Source organism: Miniopterus schreibersii (assembly GCF_964146895.1).
Source record: "Miniopterus schreibersii genome assembly, chromosome: 5".
NCBI lineage: Eukaryota > Metazoa > Chordata > Mammalia > Chiroptera > Miniopteridae > Miniopterus > Miniopterus schreibersii.
In genome coordinates this window covers 24,617,849-24,636,877 of record NC_138106.1, presented here as the reverse complement: position 1 = coordinate 24,636,877, position 19,029 = coordinate 24,617,849, and the positions used below count along the sequence as shown (strand labels likewise).

The window sequence follows — 19,029 nt, the reverse complement described above, 5'->3', positions numbered from 1 at the left end:
ATTTCATTCTTTTTTATGGTTGAGTACTATTTCATTGCATATGTACCACAGCTTTTTTATCCAGTCGTCTATTGGGTTGCTTTCATATCTTGGCTGGTGTAAATAATGCTGCAATGAACATAAGGGCCCATATATTCTTTAGCATTATTGTTTTGGGTTTGTTTGGGTATATACCCAGAAGGAGAATCACTGGCTCATAAGGCAGATGCATTTTTTATTTTTTGAGAACTTTCTGTACTGGTTTCCACAGCAGTGGCACCAATCTGTATTCCCATAAACAGTGCATGAGGGTTTTCTTTTCTCCACACCCTCACCAAAACTTGTTTGTGGATTTACTGATGACAGCCTTTTTGACAGGTGTGAAGTGATAACTCACTGTGGCAAGTAATTAAAAATTTTTGTTCTTTATTGTAGAAATAACTATATTATAGGAATAACATTATGATTATTTAAAATAATTTGGTTATAATAAAAAAGTTACAAAGAAGAAAATATAAATAACCCAATCCTACAATCTGGAGATAACCAGTGTTAACATGTTGGTACATATTTTTCAGGGAGAATATTCTAGCACAATAGGCTAGAGAGAAATTACATTGGAAAGACAAGCCTGAAGAGAAGATAAAGGGTGGCATAGATATAGGTGGAAAATTGGTAAAGTACATGATCATAAAAACCAATGGAGGGGATAGTGTTTTAAAATAAAGAAGTAAGGTCAATAGTGTAGTTTCAGTGGAGGAATCATTAAGATGAGAACTTTTGTTGATATAATATGTGATTTTTTTTGCTCTAGAGTATTATATATATGTTTGTGTGTATTATATGTATATGTTTGTAAATATTTTCCTTTCCTTAAGATATTAAATAGATACAAAAGAACGTTTATAAAATTTATATAGCTTATAAAGAAAAACAAAATAGTAAGCATCTGTTCTCTCCCCGCTTTCCTTCCCTCTAAGAGATTATCACTAGCCTGAATTTTGTGTTTTTTTTTTTTTTTATTTCCTTGATTTTCATGCAGTTTATTGTACATGTGTATCTCTAAACAACAAAATGTTAAATTTGCATATATTTGAACATTCTGTAAGTGGAAAGCTAGTATATGTACTCTTTTGCAACTTGTTTATTTTACTGAATACCATTTAGCGATATTTATCCATGAAAATGTGCATAGTTGTATTTCATTCATTTTCACTCTTCATAGTCTTCTGTTATATGAATATAACACTATTTACCTATTTAAATGTAGATGGTTATTTGGGCCGATTCTCATTTTTGAAATTACGAATGGTGCTGTTGCGAATATTCTTGCACAGGTCCCCTGGAACACGTGTGCACACATTTCTAGGATGTCTGTTCCCGGGAGTGGAATAGCTGCGTCACCAGGTGTACCTGTCTTCAAGTACACCAGACAAAGCTGAGTAATTTACCCAAGTGTTTGAATCAGTTTACACTCTCACCTGCAGAGTGTGAAAGGTTTGGTTGCTTCCCATTATCACCAACACTTAAATAGTCAGATTTTAAAAGTTTTGCTGGTCCGACAGAAATAAAGTGGCCTTTCTAATCTTTTCACCTCCTTACAGATGACATCCAGTATCTTTTCATATGTTCCTTGGCCATTTAGTTTAGTAATGTGCTTTGAATCTCCAAGTTTTCGAGTTATTTCTTTCCCAGAAATCTCCATCCGTTTTAAATATCTCTGAATAGTGGTTTTAATTTAGTAGTACTTCAGAAACATCTGACGCATCTGGAAGTCAATTGCCGTGTGGCTATAAATTCATGAAGACAGTTGTCTCCTCCAGGTGCCACCACCTGAGTTATTTCTTTTCTGTTTCCCATAATGTGTAAGCATTATTGTCAGTGGCTGTAATACATACCTTTATGTTTGTGTGTGTTTATAGACTATATAATGAGTATATTTGTATTTATCTTTAGCATTTAAAATCAGCAGCTTTTAAAAACCTTTTGAATCATAAAATTCTTTAATTTCAAGGGATTATTGAAGAACGCGGTCTATACAGTCATTTTATAAATCATCAATGTTTATCTCTTTTGCATTATTTAAGCCTAGAATTGTTGATTACAGATAACTATCAGAGCATATTTGGTGAGTTCTATATCTTGAGAGAAGTTATGATAATTTATAGACTAGGTTACATTAACTCTGTATTTTATGTTTATTGTTATAGACTCATTGGAAGAATGTGAAGTACAAACCAACCTGAAAATTTGGAGAGAACCACTTCATATTGAATTTAAAGAAGACAGTATATCCTACATGGAAAAATTATGGCTTAAAAAACACAGAAGGTATTTTCTGACTTTTTGCATTATTAATAAGAAATAATAAAAGCTATTTATGTTTTTTGCTTGTGTGACATGCTTTTTTTGTAGCAATCTCATATGTATGCTTGACATTTGCATAAATAATTTTAAAGCAATATTAAATCCCCATGAAGCTTCTACTGTTCTAATAAGAATTTTAATTCTACTTATGTATATGATGCATCATTAGTTTAGGGTTTTCCTTGAGAAATGTAAATGTAAATGTGGGAAAAGGCACAAAACAGTATAAAATTTAAGAATAATAGCAAAATAATGTGATAAATGAAAGACTACTGAGAGAAGGTATTGCTCTCAGACATTTGACATTAGCATAAACTTCTGAAGCTATATTTTTCAGAATCTAATTTTAAGTTTAATTAGACCTTTAATTTTATAATTTTATTAATAGTATTCAAATATATTTTATTCAAAGACTAATATATTAGATTCACCATTTCATAAATTGTTTAAAATTTAACATTAAATATTAATAAACAACATTTATTTTTCACAGTTCTTAAGGCTGGGAAGTCCAAGAGAAAGGTGCCAGCAGATTCAGTGTCAGGAGAAAGCCAGCTTCCCAGTTCATAGATGCCCATCTTCTCATTGTGTCCTCACATACGGATGGGACTAGGGAGCTTTCTCCAGTCTCTTTTATAAGGGCACCAATCCCACTCACGAAGGCTCTACCCTCATGACCTAATCTCCTCCCAAAGGCCTTTCCTCCTAATACCGTCACCTTGGGGGTTAGGATTTCAACATATGAATTTTGTGAAAAAACAGACATTCAGAACAGAGCTTTCTGCTCCTGGCCCCCAAAGATCATGTCCTACTTTCATACAAAATATGTTCATTCCATTTAATTGCCCTAAAATTCTTAACTCATTCCAGCACCAACTCAAAAGTCTAAAGTCCACATTCTTATCTAAATATCATCTAAATCAGGTATGGGTTAGACTCAGTGTATGATTCATTCTGAGGCAAGTTGCTCTCTAACTGTGAAATCAGCATACAATAGATATTCCCATTCTAAAAGGGAGAAATAGGAAAGAAGAAACAGGTCCTGAGCTAGTCTGCAACCCGAGGGCAAATTCTACAGGACCTTAAGTCTTGAGAACTATCCCCTCTGTCTATACTCTGCCCTCCAGACCAACTGGGGTGGAGGTCCCACTTCTAGGCATACTAGAGCAGGGCTCCAGCCTTTCAGACACACTGAAGCAGATCCCTTAAATTCTCTTGGCCCACATTTTCTCATCTGGAAAATATTGAGTTTATAATAAACAATCTATAGGGCCTTAGCTCTAATACTTTACTATCTAGGCTCTGTCAGTCTTTGGTCCAGGGCTTTATTCACAAAATTAGATGTTTTCACTTCATGAAGAAGTATCTGGATAATAGTACATTTATGTGTATCTATGATTGAAAACTTTCCAGTTTGACAGTATATCCATGCCGAACTGGAAAGAGATTTCTGGTGGCCAAGTGCCAATTTGTCTCTGACTTTTACTCTTTAATATTTCCATCACTTAATTAAATTATGGACATAAAATGACATGCTCATCAAATTTGTTTGGACACAAAGCTGAATAACATAAATATTTTGGAGTGTTCTGATGTATACATTACCTGTATTGGGGAAATACACATAGCCATAGATTGCCAGGAAACTGTCAACTTTTAGTGCCTTTGCCAATTGAGAGGAAGACTATATAGATTAATGGTTATGAACATGGGCTTGGGAGGCAGACACCTTGAGTTCAAAGTCCTCTTCTGCATTTATTACCTGAATGACTTTGAACAAGTTGGTTTACTTCTTTGTGCCTCAGTGTCTTCATCTGTAAAATTAAAATAATACTAGTGACTATTTAATGCATCTATTAAAATGTAATGCCCCAAGTAGTTAGAATAGAGCCTGGTACATTTTAAGTTATGCATCAATGTTACCTATTAATATTATTAAGAAGGCCCTGACCTTAACATGGGGACTTCATGAGCTTGCATGGTCTACAAGGGCTGTAGTTACTCTTATTCTTGTTTAAAAAGTGACTAGCTCCCCAGTAACTTGGGAATGATTTCTGGAACACTCTTGACCTCTGAGAATCCCTGTGCTTCATTGCCTTCCATATGAGATGGGCCATATCAAACCTCATTGTTAATTGGATGACAGATGCCACCGTCAGAACACTTCATATTCATATTGTGGGACCCTATTTTATTACCCTACTGGTTTGGTGGAAGCTTGGAATAATGTCTTCAGATTCTCTTAGAACTTAGCAACATAATGCCAAAGCTGTGGGACACAACACACATTCATAAATTAGCTTTTTAAACAATGTGGTATGCTTAATGGGCTTCATGTGGCTTTTTTCAAGAACACTGATTCTATCATAACTTTACTATTCATCCTAACCAAAAACAGTGGGATATGCAATTAAAAAGTCTTGTGTGATGTTAATTTGATTTACAAAATTATTTTAGTGGATTAAGATTCTGTTATGCAATCATGCTTTTCTTCCATGAATTAGAGGTACAACTATGATTTCATTATTAATTTTGTAGACTTACTCCTTTGCGAAATAAATCAATATCTTGTCTAGGAAGTTTTAGGTAATGTATTTTAGTCTTCTAATTGCTTCCTCCTTGTTTTGTAGAACTCCACAGGAGCAACTTCGCAACATGCTACCAGATACATTCATACCTCAGTGTACAACCACTAGTGAGGCACAGAGTTCTCAGAATAAAAGTGATGAAGATAGTGATGGTTAGTTCAGTCTTGATTAGACAGTTTCAAAATTTATTATTTAAAGTTTTAAACACTAAGCATTAATCAGCATCTGCTTTTGTTTTTCTTTACTGGATCATTCTCAACTGGACTATGTACCCTTTATCTCCTGTTCAAAATGCATACTTTCCCCCCATTTTCTAGATATACTTTCATTTAAAAATTGAATGTTAAGAAGATGTATATTTTAATTGAACTAGGAAAATTGGCAGCATTTCTATATTTGTGTGGATAGATGAGAGAATATTATTCTTTAATTTTTCGCTATGTTATTTGAAGATAGGAAATTATCAGATAAAGTATATGCCTTGATGATATTATTTTCCAATCTTATTTCCTAGTTGAGGAGACCAAAGTACAAAGCCCAGCTCTTTTACTGCCAGTAGAAGAATTAAGCACAGAGAGACCTGAAACCTCTGTAAAAATAGTCGAACTGGATGATGTAAGTGCATAATGACCAGTCATATTACTTAACAAACAGGAAATTCATAACATATAGTTGCAACTGCATATTATTTTCAACAAGACTTCTTTGATAATCCAACATAGTTTAATGGGAAATTTACATGTGTTTGAATTTATTCATGCTGATAGTAATAAAACAGTACTATTTTTTAGTGTTGACAGTAAGTTTCTGCATTAATAATGCATCATTTTTTTGGAAGCATGCAGTGTGGGAGATGAAAAGACATTTTATTTTTTTAACTTATAGAAATCTAGTTTAGTGTTGTACTAGTTCTTTATATTATCAGGCTTTTAAACAAATATTAGTATGGTATCTATTTAATAAAATCTGTATACATTTAGGTTTTGAATGTTATTTAATATTATTTTCTATTTAAAGGAAAAATTGTGTGATGATTTAATGGATTTAGTATAATAATAACTTGAATACAGGTCTTTACAAGACAACAAATAGAATCGGCTGAAGCTAAAGCCAGTCAGATCCAGAGCTCCAGGCTGAAGGTTTAAATTGTGACAAACTCAGTGCCTTTCTGACTTTCTAATCATCTAGTAGCTGAATAAACCACTTATCCTTGATGTTTGTATTACTGTGGTTGTCAAAGAAAAATGCTAGAATGTAGGAATTACTTAGCAACATTATTATTTCTCCTTTGGATAAATTTAAGCTATTGAACAAACAACTATGCACACACATGCATATATATGTGTGTGTGCTTGTTAAGTTCTTGATGCCATATAGTCAGAGAGCTCATGACATTATTTGTAGAAGAAAATTCTATAAATATTACTGACAAGTTAGCTGGTTAATATATAATACATTTATTGAACATACTAATATGCAACATGCATTTAATAAGACTTATGAAGAGGAATTTGAAGGACGGGGGAACATCATGCCTTACAAAGTTGAGTTAGCTGATGCAGAGAGTCAACAAAGGTAAGGTCTTTCTAATTCACTTTTGCTGGCTTATTAAAAACCCACCAAAAAAAAAAATCAGCTATCTCTTTAAATGAGATATCCATAATGTAAAAAATGAATAACTTAAATGTTAGAGTATATTTTACTAAAACCATGTTTAAATTTGTGTACACTATTGCTAATATTTATAAACATTCAATAATTAGAAAATTGTCTCTAATGATATATTTCTACTCTTACCTAATATCTGGATTATTTAATAGGTGCTTCTGAATTTAGGAATTGTTCTTATTTGAAATGGCTGACCAAGGCCATTATATGTCATATGAGCTTTGTTCTTTTCTTAAAAGATAACTCTGTATTTTCCTCACTTCAGTTTGCTGTGAACCCTAAATAAAAACAGGTACATTAATAATTAGTTTGAGAGACAAAAAGAGCTCCCAGACTATAGATTACTTCCTAGACAGATTTTACTTTGTGATAAATTAAATAGATTAAGTATAATGGTTTACTTTGCAACTTTTTTGTGGATTTTTGTCATTTCCAAATGAAAAATAATATCTAGCTATATTTTTTAGTAATGTTAAAATTACTCCAAGGGACTTCACTGTTGAAACTTTAGCTAGGATTTCAGACATTTTGACTACAAGTATTAAATTGGTTAAACAGCAGAATGAAGTTTCCATTAAGTAACCCCTAAGCCAATTCTTTGTTTATATGTTCAGATCAATTTAGGCCCCTGTCAGCATTTTGGAACAGCATCCGGCCTATGCCGTGCACTCAGACGTGAAAAGCCCCACGTTTGGACACATAGACCCAGATGTCTAGCAGCAAACGTGCTTCTTACATTTGACAGAAGGCAGTAGACCTTCTGGTCAGTAGATTAGAAGTTTATATCCACTACTATATTCCTAAGGAACCAAATGGCATTTCTGCTCTCTAATTTGAGTGGTTTATATGTCTTATCTTTGCTTTGACCTCCATGTATGGTATTAGAGAAGACAGAAAAGTTACTGATGGTGGTTTGGCAATAGTTTTGCTTTTGGGTTTGGAGATGCCCTTAGAGCTTCTTATTTTCTTAGAAAAATCATAATCATAGTTGACACAAGAGGATCTTTTTGATTAAGCATAATTCATGAGTTTTTGTGATGGTACTATGTAGAGCTTGCATAAATATCAGGTTTATTAACATATTACTCAACTCATAGAAAATGTTATTTTAACTGTAACTATACCTATATATAGTAATCATCATTAAATGAAACAAATGCCACATATGCTATTTTAACTCTTATAGTTCATTGATGAACAACTAAAAGTTTATTTACATATAAGGCCTTGATTTGATGGAATGAGACTTGACTTAGGATAGTGAACATACATACAATACACTTTACAGATGATGTATTGCATACCTGAGACCTACATAATTTTATTAACCAATGTCACCCCAATAAGTTCAATTAAAATTGAAAAAACAACCACCTTGATTTTATCATATTTCAATGAGCTTAAAAGATAATGCTCCATCTTTTAAAGAAAGAATATATCAGTGTTGGCCCAGTTACCTATTTCTTTTAAATCCATAATACTACTTAGTTATTTGTAGTTTAGAATGTGTCCACAGCAAGGCTAAAGCAAATATTAAATCAGTGTGAATACCCCTATTTCCTTAAGGTTTTATTATATATATAAGCTGGGGCTTTTTACTTTTTAAATAGTACTTCTTTCAACTCTATTCTTTTGCTTTTCCATAAACATGGAAGTTGCCCATTTTATGATTATCAGAATACTTTTCTGTATGAAAATGACATCCATCAGCATCGTGTTTTCACCAAGGGAAAAAAAGACCTCTTACATCTTCATCTAAGCAACAGCTCTTCTTATTGTGAAGGTTACTCAAAAGGTAACTTTTTTCCTTGTTGATTAATATTATTAACAATAAGTGCTGATAATTTAATAAAACCAATTGGAGTGCAGTATATAAAAGCTTTGACTATTTTCCTGTTCATTTTAAACTTAGAAAATGTAGTACTCAGAAGGAAATTGGTTGAAAATATACCCATACATTACAGGGCCCCAGATCTAGTCCAGAAGGTACTTTTTGCTTCCCTGGAGCATGGTTTTCCAGTTACCTGTGGGAAATGCTGAATATAAATGTCCATTAAGTGCTACTCTAAAGATGCTTATTTAAATAGACTTTAGTTTTTAGAGCAGTTTTAGGTTTGCAGCAAAATTGAGCAGGAAGTTCAGAGTTCCCATATACCTTCTGCTGCCACAAGCTCATAGCTTCTCACACTATCAACACCACACACCAGAGGAGGACATTGTCAGTCAACAAGCATAGATGGACACCTCGTTACCACCCTAACTCCATAGTTTCCATTAGGGCTCACTCTTGGTTGTACATTCTGTGAGTGTGGACAAATGTGTAATGATATATATCTAGCATTATATTTTATACAAAATAGTTTTACTGCTCTGGGAGTCCTCTGTGCTCTGCCTTCTCATACCTCACCTTCTTCCTAACCGCTCACGACCACTGATCTTTTTATTGTCTCCATAGTTTTGCCTTTTCCAGAATGTCATGTAGCTGGAATCATACAGTATAGTCTTTTCAAATTGGTTTCTTTCACTTAGTAATATGCATTTAAAAGTGCCTCTACATTTTTTCACCATGGCTTGAATAGCTTTTTTTTTTTTTTTTAGTGCTGAAATTCTTTGTCTGAATGTACCACAATTTATTTATACATTCACTTATTGAGAAACATCTTGGTTGCTTCCAAGTTTTGGCAATTATGAATAAAGCTGTTATACATATCTATGTGTGGGTTTTTGTTTAGACTTACATTTTCAGCTCATTTGGGTAATACCAAGGGGTGTGATTGCTGGATCATATGTTAAGTATATATTTAGTTTTGTAAACTGTCTTCCTAAGTGGCTGTACCATTTTGCATTCCCACTGGGAATGAATGACAGTTCCTGTTCTCCACATCCACATCGGCATTTGATGTTGCCAGTGTTTCAGATTTTTGCCATTCTATTAATTGTGTAGTGGTATTTCATTGTTTTCCTTTTCAATTTCCTAATGGCTTATGATGTTGAACATCTTTTCATATGCTTATTTTCTATCAATATCTCTTCTTTGGTGAGGTGTCTGTTGAGGTTTTTGGCCCATTTTTAGTTGAGATGTCCATTTTCTTACAGTTGAGATTTAAGAGTTTTTTGTTATTTTGGATAACAGTGCTTTACCAGATACATATTTTGCAAATATTTTCTCCAAGTCTGTGGCTTGTCTTATTCTTTTGGTGGTGTCTTTCACAGAACAGACATTTTTAATTTTAGCAAAGTCCAGCTTCTCAATATTTTCTTTCATGGATCCTGCCTTTGGTGTTTTGTTTGAAAAAAGTCTTCATGATACCCAATATGACCTATATTTTCTCCAGCATTCTAGGAGTTTTATAGTTTTGTAGTTTACATTTAGGTCTGTCTTTCATTTTTGTAAGGTCTGTATCCAGATTAACTTTGGGGGCATGTGGAGGTCCAGTTGTTCCAGCACCATTTGTTGAAAACACAGTCTTTTCTCCATTGTATTGCCTTTGCTCTTTTGTCAAAGATCAGCAGACTGTATTTGTGTATTTATGCAGGTCTATTTATGGATTCACTATTCTGTTCCATTGATGTGTTTTTTATGCTTTTGCTCATACCACATTGATTTCATTACTGTAGTGATACAGTGATTATTGAAGTTGGATAGTGTCAGTTTTCTGACTTTGTTCTTCAATATTTTGTAGGCTATTCTGGGTCTTTTGTCTCTCAGTATAAACTTTAGAATCAACTTATCAATATCCACAAAATAACTTGCTGAGATTTTTATTGGGATTGCATGGTGTCTATGGATCAAGTTGGAAAGAACTGACATCTTGATGATATTGAAGCTTCCTATTCATGAACATGGACTATATATTTCTTGCATTCTTTGATTTCTTTTATCAGAGATTTCCAGTGTTACTCATAGAGATCTGTCTATATATTGTTAGATTTATACTTAAGTATTTCATTTTTTGTATGTTAACGTAAATTATATTGTGTTAATTTCAAATTTTACTTGTTCATGTTAGTATACAGAAAAGTGATTGACTATTGTCTATTGACCTTGTATCCTGCAGTCTTGCAATAAACACTTATTAGTTTCAGGAGTTTTATTTTTATTTTTATTTATTCTTTTCGATTTTGTACATAGACAGTCACATCATCTGTGAACAATATCAGATTTATTTGTTTCTTCTCAATCTCTATAACTTTTATTTCCTTTTCTTGTTTTACTAATTAGCTGGAATATCCAGTTCAATGTTGTAAAAGGAGTGGTAAGAGGAAAACCTAGCCTTGTTCCTCATTTTAGGAGTAAAGCTTCTAGTTTCTCACCATTAAGTGTGATGTGAACTATATAGTTTTTTTGTAGTTTTTATCAGGTTGAGAAGTTCCTTTTATTTCTAGTTTGCTGAAAGTTTTTATCATAAATGGGTGTTGGATTTTGTCATGTTTTCTGCGTCTATTGACATTATCCTGTGATTTTTCTTCTTTAACCTATTGATGTTATAAATTAAATTGATTTATGAGTATTGAATCAAGATATCTAATTTTTATGACTTAACAGGGCTTCCGATGAATAGACTAAGTTAAGTCATGCCTATATATTCTGCATCACATTGAAACATTAGTAAATGGCTGTTTTGTCTCATTTCAACAGCAAAAGATCCTAATAATGGACTTTTGCCACCTTGAATAAACATTGTAGAGGTTAGTTGCAGACATTTACATATAACAAAAAGGCATGCATTTCTACCCCCCCAAAATCAGATAATTTCTATTTAAGTTTATAAGGAAAGCACAGCATTATTGTGGAAGTTTTATTAAATTGAATAGCCTTTATAAAGTTTTTCTTATAAAAGCATTTCTATGATATATAAGTTGTTGCATTTCTCGTAACATTTGTGCAATTTAAGAGGTGGTAGTTGTTGGAAGTGAAAGTTCTAAATACTATGTGTAATTGCTGAGCTGTATCAACATTTGATTGCAACAAGTCCTTTGGGCTGCAAGGCAGAATTTACATCACTGGAGGCTATTTTAGTCATGGCCTCTACTATTTTACACAGTATACCTATAGAGATAAGCTGTTTATGCTGGAAAGAGAATAGGAATAATCGAATGAAGCTGTGTTGAATCTGGATAATGGTATACATGTTTTTATTTAAAATGAAAGCAATGCGGTGTAAAAATTGTTAAATAATTGTTATTCTTCAGGAAATCTAGATCAATGTTTCACAGCCTGGGCTGCACATTATAATCGCCTGGAGAACTTGGTAGAGGGAAAACAAACAAACAAACAAGCAAACAAACAAACAAATGGTAATACAGCGCTTGAGTCCCATTCCCAGTGCCCGATTCGGTTGGTTTGGGGTCAGGCCCACACACTGACAATTTTAAAAAGTACCTTCAGAGGATTCCATTGTGCAGCCAGGTTGAAACCAATGATCTAAACCAAGTGATCTATTAAAAGCAGGCATGATGAGGTGGTGACCAATAAACTCTTGCTCATTTCGTAGCTTTCCACGGGCGGGTGTCCAGCTTAAACACCCCCTGTGCCTCTAACTGCTGCTCATCCACCTGGCAGCTTTCCTTTTGCCCCCTTCTCATCACCAGCATGCTAAGGAAAAGAGGTGCAGTGTGGAAATAAGATTCCCTCTGCATTTTCCCTCTTAAATTGCTGTTGTAAAACTTGAGTGGGAGAGGAGGTAGGCAAGTGGGAATTGAACCACAGGCTGAATAAAAATTTGCATCAATTTCAAGATTTCATTACAAAATAAAATCTTGCCTCACTCCATTAGTCTCCAGCTCATTAAGGTTTGAATGCCTAAGTAAATCATGATTATCATTTAGGAACAAAAACTGTGATAGTATTTAAACACTGAGAACTCAGTAAAGAAATGTTGATAAAATGGTGTTTATTGAAACAGGTTCACACCACACAAGAGTTGGTTTATGAACAGATTAATCAATTTATTTGTTTAAATTTATTTATTTAACTTTTATAAATGTGTGTTTTCCACAGCAGGAACTTCAAACACAAATTTTGGCAACAATGTGGATCCGGATGTTTATTCTCCTGCTGTTGAAAAATTAGGGGAAAGCAGCTTTTCTGAAAGACATTACAAAGAGAAAAGTATAATAGACATGGAAAGTAATCAAACGCTAGATAATTCCTGCATATCATTTGAGAGCAAGGATTCTTATCCAAATGTAGACTTAAAAACACCTCCCATTAAGGAGAAATTATCTCAAGATATAAAAGAGTCCTTGGAATTTAGCAACCTTCCCAAGAGGCCAAACTTTGAAGATTCAAAAACTACAGAGTCACCACTGGTAATTTTCTATTATATTTGTTATATTAACAATTTTATAAGAAACATCATAAGAAAATGTTATACTCACACAACATATTCTTAAATATTCCTATTGAAGTTAAAATGTCCTACCGTATATTTCCATGAGGTAGTTGAACACTGATTTATATGGGAAAGAATGCTAATGACCTACAGGACAAATTCTAATATGGTAAATGCCATTATAATAAATGGTTTCTATAACAAATAAAACTTTAAGACCCATCTCATGTACCATAGTAGGAACGCTGGTACCTTTCTAAATGAAATTTGCTATTATGAATAATTTAGTATAATAAATCCTTTCTAGTTTTTTTTTTTTTTTTTTTACTGTATAGTCACTGATTAAAATAAAGGCACATGTGTAGATAGAATCAGATTTGTGGCTTAATGTAAGTATGGGATTTAATGGTATCCTTCAGGAACATGGCTAATAAAGAAATAAGAGGTGAAGTTTTTATTTCTTCTTACAAAAAAAGGCAAAGTAGCTCATTATTGCATTATTTCCAAAACTATATTTAAATCTCTGTTCTACTTACTAAAAATCTTAAGTAATAGTGATAATTAATAATAAACTCTTGGGAAACTGAGCAAGACAAATGTTAACTTCTTTGGAAACTGGGAAGTCAAACATTTTAGCAACCTTTTAAAGTCACTTGAAATGAATCTCCATGGTGCCTAAACTGAAGGTGGTACCAAAAATCAGACTAAATAATGAGCTGCTGCTACTTCTGCTTGGGGATTGGGCTGCTGTGCCCACTTCGTGGCAGGACTTGTTCCCTTTTGAAGTGGGAAATTGGAACTGAGACCCCTGCAAAACCTTAGATTCCCTAGAAGTCTGCTCAGTCTCTGAAGGACTTCACCAGGAGACATATTCACAGATGCAAGAAGATGAAAGGAAACTGATTTCTGTGGGGATCTGGGCCAGGTCAATAAAATATCTAACTTGAAAAATAGAAATCTTGGGCTTTCATTTAGCGTAGGTTTAGACTATGAATATACGTTTTCTGCTTGGAATCTCCAAGCTACAAAATTATCATTAATGTTAATCTATATCTATCTATTCATACCTTGAATGTGTCTGACAAAGGTAAATTCCAATCCTTTCTGGAAAGACATTCTCATAACTTAAGTAATAATAGATTTCCCAAAATAAACCCCCAGTGCAGGTGAGCTATTCTTCCCATTCTCCCATGAAGAAAACAGTTGATCACAGATTGAATTTGTGCAAACAGAAAAAACAAGAACTCTAATTTTCCAGTTTTCACAGGGCATCATGAAGAGGGCTGGGTGACACCTGCACCTGCAGTGTGCTGTGTTATGGGAGAGGAATCCTGAGCATATGAAACCTAATTCTTTTATACTGGACATAGACCTGCCTGACTTTTGTCTTAGCAGGAGACATCATCTTCTGTAATCTAATAAAAGATGTTTGGCAAAACTCACAGATACACAAACTATGGTAACTCATATAGTAATGAAAAGCAATGTAGTAGTTAAATAAAATAGAACTACTTTTATTAACATGGATATATATCTAAAAAATATGATGTTAAAATTGAAATGTAAAGGCTTTATAGAGTTTGGCTTTATAAACAGCATTTTTTAAAACATTTATGATATGTTGCTTTTTATGGATACACTCAAATGTAATAATAGTCAAAAATTATCATTGGAATAGAGTATGTCAACTTCAATGAAATAATCAGTTTATAAAGATTAATATATAGTTTGGTATAGAAATCTCTTATATGTGGAATGTAATGAACAAAATAAACTGACGAACAAAATAGAAACAGAAGCATGGATACATAGAACAGACTGACAGCTATAGAGGGGAGTGGGGCAGGGAGGGCTGGATGAAAGAAGGTGAAGGGATTCGCCAAAGAACATATAGGCATAGCCCATGGACATACACAACAGTGTGGGGATGGCCAGAGGGAAGGGGTGGTGGGGGCTGGGTGGAGGTGGGCAAAGGGGGCGGGATGGGGACATCTGTAATAATGTCAATAATAAAAAAATAAAATAAAATAGAATGTAATTCAGTTTTATGTCCATTATATCTCAATAAATCTGGAAAAAATTAAAAATCTAAAGGAATTGTTTTAAACTACTAGTATTAAATTATATGATCAAGTTGAGAAATGTGTTGTACATACCTATATACTTAAAGTATTTCATAATTAAAACTGAAATGTTAAATAGCTACTAATCATATTTTGATCTCTTACAGTACTCATGTTAAAAAAAAGTGGTAAATGATTACATCGTAGAAAACAGCGCTTTATAAATAATCTACTTTCTTTTCATCTCTAATTACTACATGAACTGTTTTTATGCTCCCCCTGCCCTAGTAGTAGCCATTCCCTGAAAAGAAACTACTTAGAGATTTGTTGTGCTCCAGTGGAAAATTCAAGAATGAGCAGTAGGGGCAATTTTTAGCAATGGCATTACTTGACTTCTAAATTGAATGTAAGACAGTTCATTTTGCCCTTCAGTTTTCAGAAACTGAGATCTTCATACAGGCGAAGCCACCTATGGAACTAAGTACTAAGTTGCAGAGCAGCAGCAGTGAGATAGGGCCGGGTGCCAGAGAGAACACGGGATAGTCAGGGACTCTTGGTTTTGGTTCTGAAACAACCAATAGTTAACTTTGTGAGTTTCAGAACAAACCAACCCATTCTCATTGTTCTTAACGGTCAACCAAGGCTTTTAAAAACGCTTCCAGATTTGTAATTGCCTAATCCAAATATGAGCTCCACTAGGGCTGAAGGGGTTCTGTAAATTGGTTTCAGTGTCTGGGGGAGCCAGTGAAGATATGAGTAGAGTGGACCTGGACTTGTCTTTGAATGAGATAATTTATTGGTCGCTAACTTGGTTTTGTAACATTTTAGCATTTATGTGATTTATAAATTTGAATAGAATTGTAATACTGTATTTTGTGTTGGTTATCACCTTGAACAGAACACATTGGGGCATTCATTGATCCATTAGGGAACTTTTAAACACTGACAGCCACTCATGTACTTTAAGCCCATCTGGAGCTCTCACTTCAAATCTCTGATCTGTTTCCTACTAGGCTCATGTACTTTTTAATCTCATTTGTATTCTTCCCTAGGGTGAAAGCATATAAAAAAAAAGAATTCATAGGGTGATGGAATAAGTCTAGGCATCAAATGAGAGAGACCTATATTCAAAACCTAGGTCTGCTAGTTTCTAGCTACATGAACTTCTCAAATTACTCAGCTTGCTCCCGACTCAGTTTTCTATTTGCTTCATGATGAGTATTTTGGTAACTTGGACTTTGTCCATGACCATGGTCAGATCAGATTAATTCCCTTCGATATTTAATTTCATCTTTGAAATTATTTTATGTATAGAAAAAGACACTAGTTCAAAAGCACAGCAGATGAGAGATTCTGTTTTGCAGATGATGTGTATGCAAAGACATTGAAAGAAAATAAAGGAAAGAGAGGGCCAAAGAAAACTTTGTTTCGTGAACTTCTGTACTCCTTGAGTTGATGGCAACTTTCACATAACTTCTGTAATTGTGGTTTATACATTTCTCAAAACTTACTATATATAAATGTCATTATTTATGTCTCCGCTACGAGAAATTAAACTTGAGGAAGGCAGAATCCATGCCAAGAACATAGTAGGTACTCAATGAATGGATGTGCTGTTTTGTGTTGATGAGATAAAATCAACCTAATTTTGTTGAATATTTTATTTCCTAGTTGTTACAAGAAATAGCCCTCAGAAGTAAGCCTATAACTGAAAAATATCAAGGACTTGAAGGATTCTTTGTCTCTGATAAAAATGAAAGGCTCGACTCACTTCCTTCTCCTAGCTTAGAAAGCAACCACTCCAGTACTAGGATTTCAATTGCAGGTAAATTCAGACATGAAATCAGATGGCCTGTGGACCAACCTAACAATTTTCTGATGCACTTTTTTTAAAACAGCCCCTCCTCATCTTAGGAAATATTAGGTGATTCTGTTCAACTAATAAAATCACCATATTCTTCTCTGGCTGAAATTAGTGCTGTGTGAGTTCCCACGTATTTATATTGAAGGCTGCTATCAGAGTGAGAGAACATGACTATAATGAGACCGGGGAGAGATTATTTTTAGAATTTAGAAATGTGGCCCTTAATAAACTGTGAAATAGAAATTCTTTGAATCAGTTTATTAACTGGTAAGCACTGTATGATGATTCTTAAATGCCAACTTAGAAGAAAATCCCCAAATCTCAGGATCTGTGAGATTTCTGAGATGTATTTGTCATTTTCTTTCGAAACTAGATTTTGGTTTCACATGCATTCTTAGGATACCTATGTATTCAAATGCGTTTACTCACGTACAAACTATAATACATTATATTGTTAAATACTTCTTAAAATATTTGTTTCTGTCCAAACATGTGTAGAATATCTTTGCAATTTAGAGTTTATTTTTTTATTAAGCTATGTGAATCTAATGGTTTTTAATGTGTAATTATGAGATTTTGTCTTCTGTAACATATACCAAACTATTACAAATGTTCCTTAGTTAGCGGAATATTATCCAGTAAACAATATAATTTTATTAACCACTGTCACCCCAATAAATTCAATAAAAATAACAAATAACAATAAATAAAGCAGCCACATGAATTTTTCTCCTTTTACAGTTTATATAATTGTGCCATTTTTCTATTCAAGGAGACAGAGACTGGATCCCAGATCAGAGCCTAGGTGCACGTGCTGACAGCGCAGTTGCCTTGGGTGTTGTGCAGAGTGCCCAGAGCTCCTCAGCAAGTAGAACAGAGCAAAAGATGGGTGAGGTGGACTGTAAGACCGCAGTGACATATTGGTGACTCTCTTTGTTTATTAGTTTGTCTTTAGCAGTTTGCTAGCCACCTGAGAATTAATTTTTGCAGTTTTATAATTTAAACTTAGTCATTTTAACTGTCCTATACTTTTCTTCCCAAACCAAAAAACACCCTGGAGTAGTCATTATTCCTGTCAAAAACCCTGAGTTGAAGTCTTAATTATTTTCTGTAGCAATGTATTGAAGCATAATGCTTTAAAAATGTAGCTCAGGATACGGTGTATATTTTGAACAATCCTTACCTACCCGGATTCATTACACTCTGAGGAAAACTATATATATACTAGGTTTTTCATACTCCTCCACTTGGTTTATATGATGATCAGATATAGCCATTTGTGAAATGAATGGCTTAGGCTAAGATGACTGCTGATAGGTGTGGTGAGGCACCACCATTCAAAACCTAATGCTGAGTGTGCTAACCCTAGGATCTTGGTTTAGTTTACTCCATTCTCTAACCAAAATAACTGAAAGATTTTCTATAGGGTAACTCTTTTGACATGTTGAATGATTGTTGCAATATTTTTATAGTGAGTGTAGGCAGAGAATTTTGACATTATTACCATCAATGGTATTATTGTTATTCAATAATACCTGTTAAAGTAGGTTCGCTTTATGCTGAATTTCATATGAGTTTGCAGTAGATGACTGAAGAATTAAGGCAATTCAACACATGTGTTGAGTGTGTTGGCACTGTGCTGGGCTGAGGGGAAAGGATACATCAGGAATATTCCTGATAGGCTTAGGAGGAACATTTGAAAAGGGACTTTTTGCCTTTGTCTGAAAGCCATCTTCAAGCCAGAAATTTAATTACATATGATTTTTACAGATATGTAAGATTTACATGTCTCTCTTGCCCTCAATCTTATGATTAAAGCTCCTTGGCTAGATTAGATATTTTCCATATGCCTTTATGTTATGAAACTGTCAGATATGAGATTTTTTTAGTGGAAAACTATCCATTTATGATAAATGATTTTTGGCTCTATTATTAGGTACCCCATACTCATATCAGAGTCTAGATCAGCTCCAAAAATTCTGGTCGCTTCCTTCTGAGTCAGTCAAAGGAACTGTTTTAAGGCACTGTATATTGATGGAAACAAATTCGCATGCATGCTGTTAGAAATTTGTTATTAAGACAAGTCTTTATACATAAGTAGCCAAATGTCTTTAAGTATCCATTTGGAATGGTCAGTTGAAATCAATAATTTACTCTAAATACCA

At 33.7% G+C, this 19,029-nt stretch overlaps 1 protein-coding gene across 3 annotated transcripts in view; it reads left to right on the top strand.

The window, feature by feature from the left end:
- The window catches only part of ZBBX (zinc finger B-box domain containing), a 205,120-nt gene that overhangs the window by 47,208 nt on the left and 138,883 nt on the right, over positions 1 to 19,029 (top strand). For all 3 annotated transcript variants that reach the window (XR_013998853.1, XM_081138132.1, XM_081138133.1), the window contains exons 10-17: positions 2,190 to 2,310; positions 4,977 to 5,086; positions 5,449 to 5,549; positions 6,430 to 6,509; positions 8,258 to 8,397; positions 12,604 to 12,914; positions 16,672 to 16,825; positions 17,637 to 17,753. Coding sequence is in view for 2 of the 3 variants with exons in the window: in XM_081138132.1 (XP_080994258.1) it covers positions 2,190 to 2,310; positions 4,977 to 5,086; positions 5,449 to 5,549; positions 6,430 to 6,509; positions 8,258 to 8,397; positions 12,604 to 12,914; positions 16,672 to 16,825; positions 17,637 to 17,753 (1,134 nt within the window). In the remaining variant the exon portion in view is untranslated. The remainder of the gene's footprint in view (positions 1 to 2,189; positions 2,311 to 4,976; positions 5,087 to 5,448; positions 5,550 to 6,429; positions 6,510 to 8,257; positions 8,398 to 12,603; positions 12,915 to 16,671; positions 16,826 to 17,636; positions 17,754 to 19,029) is intronic.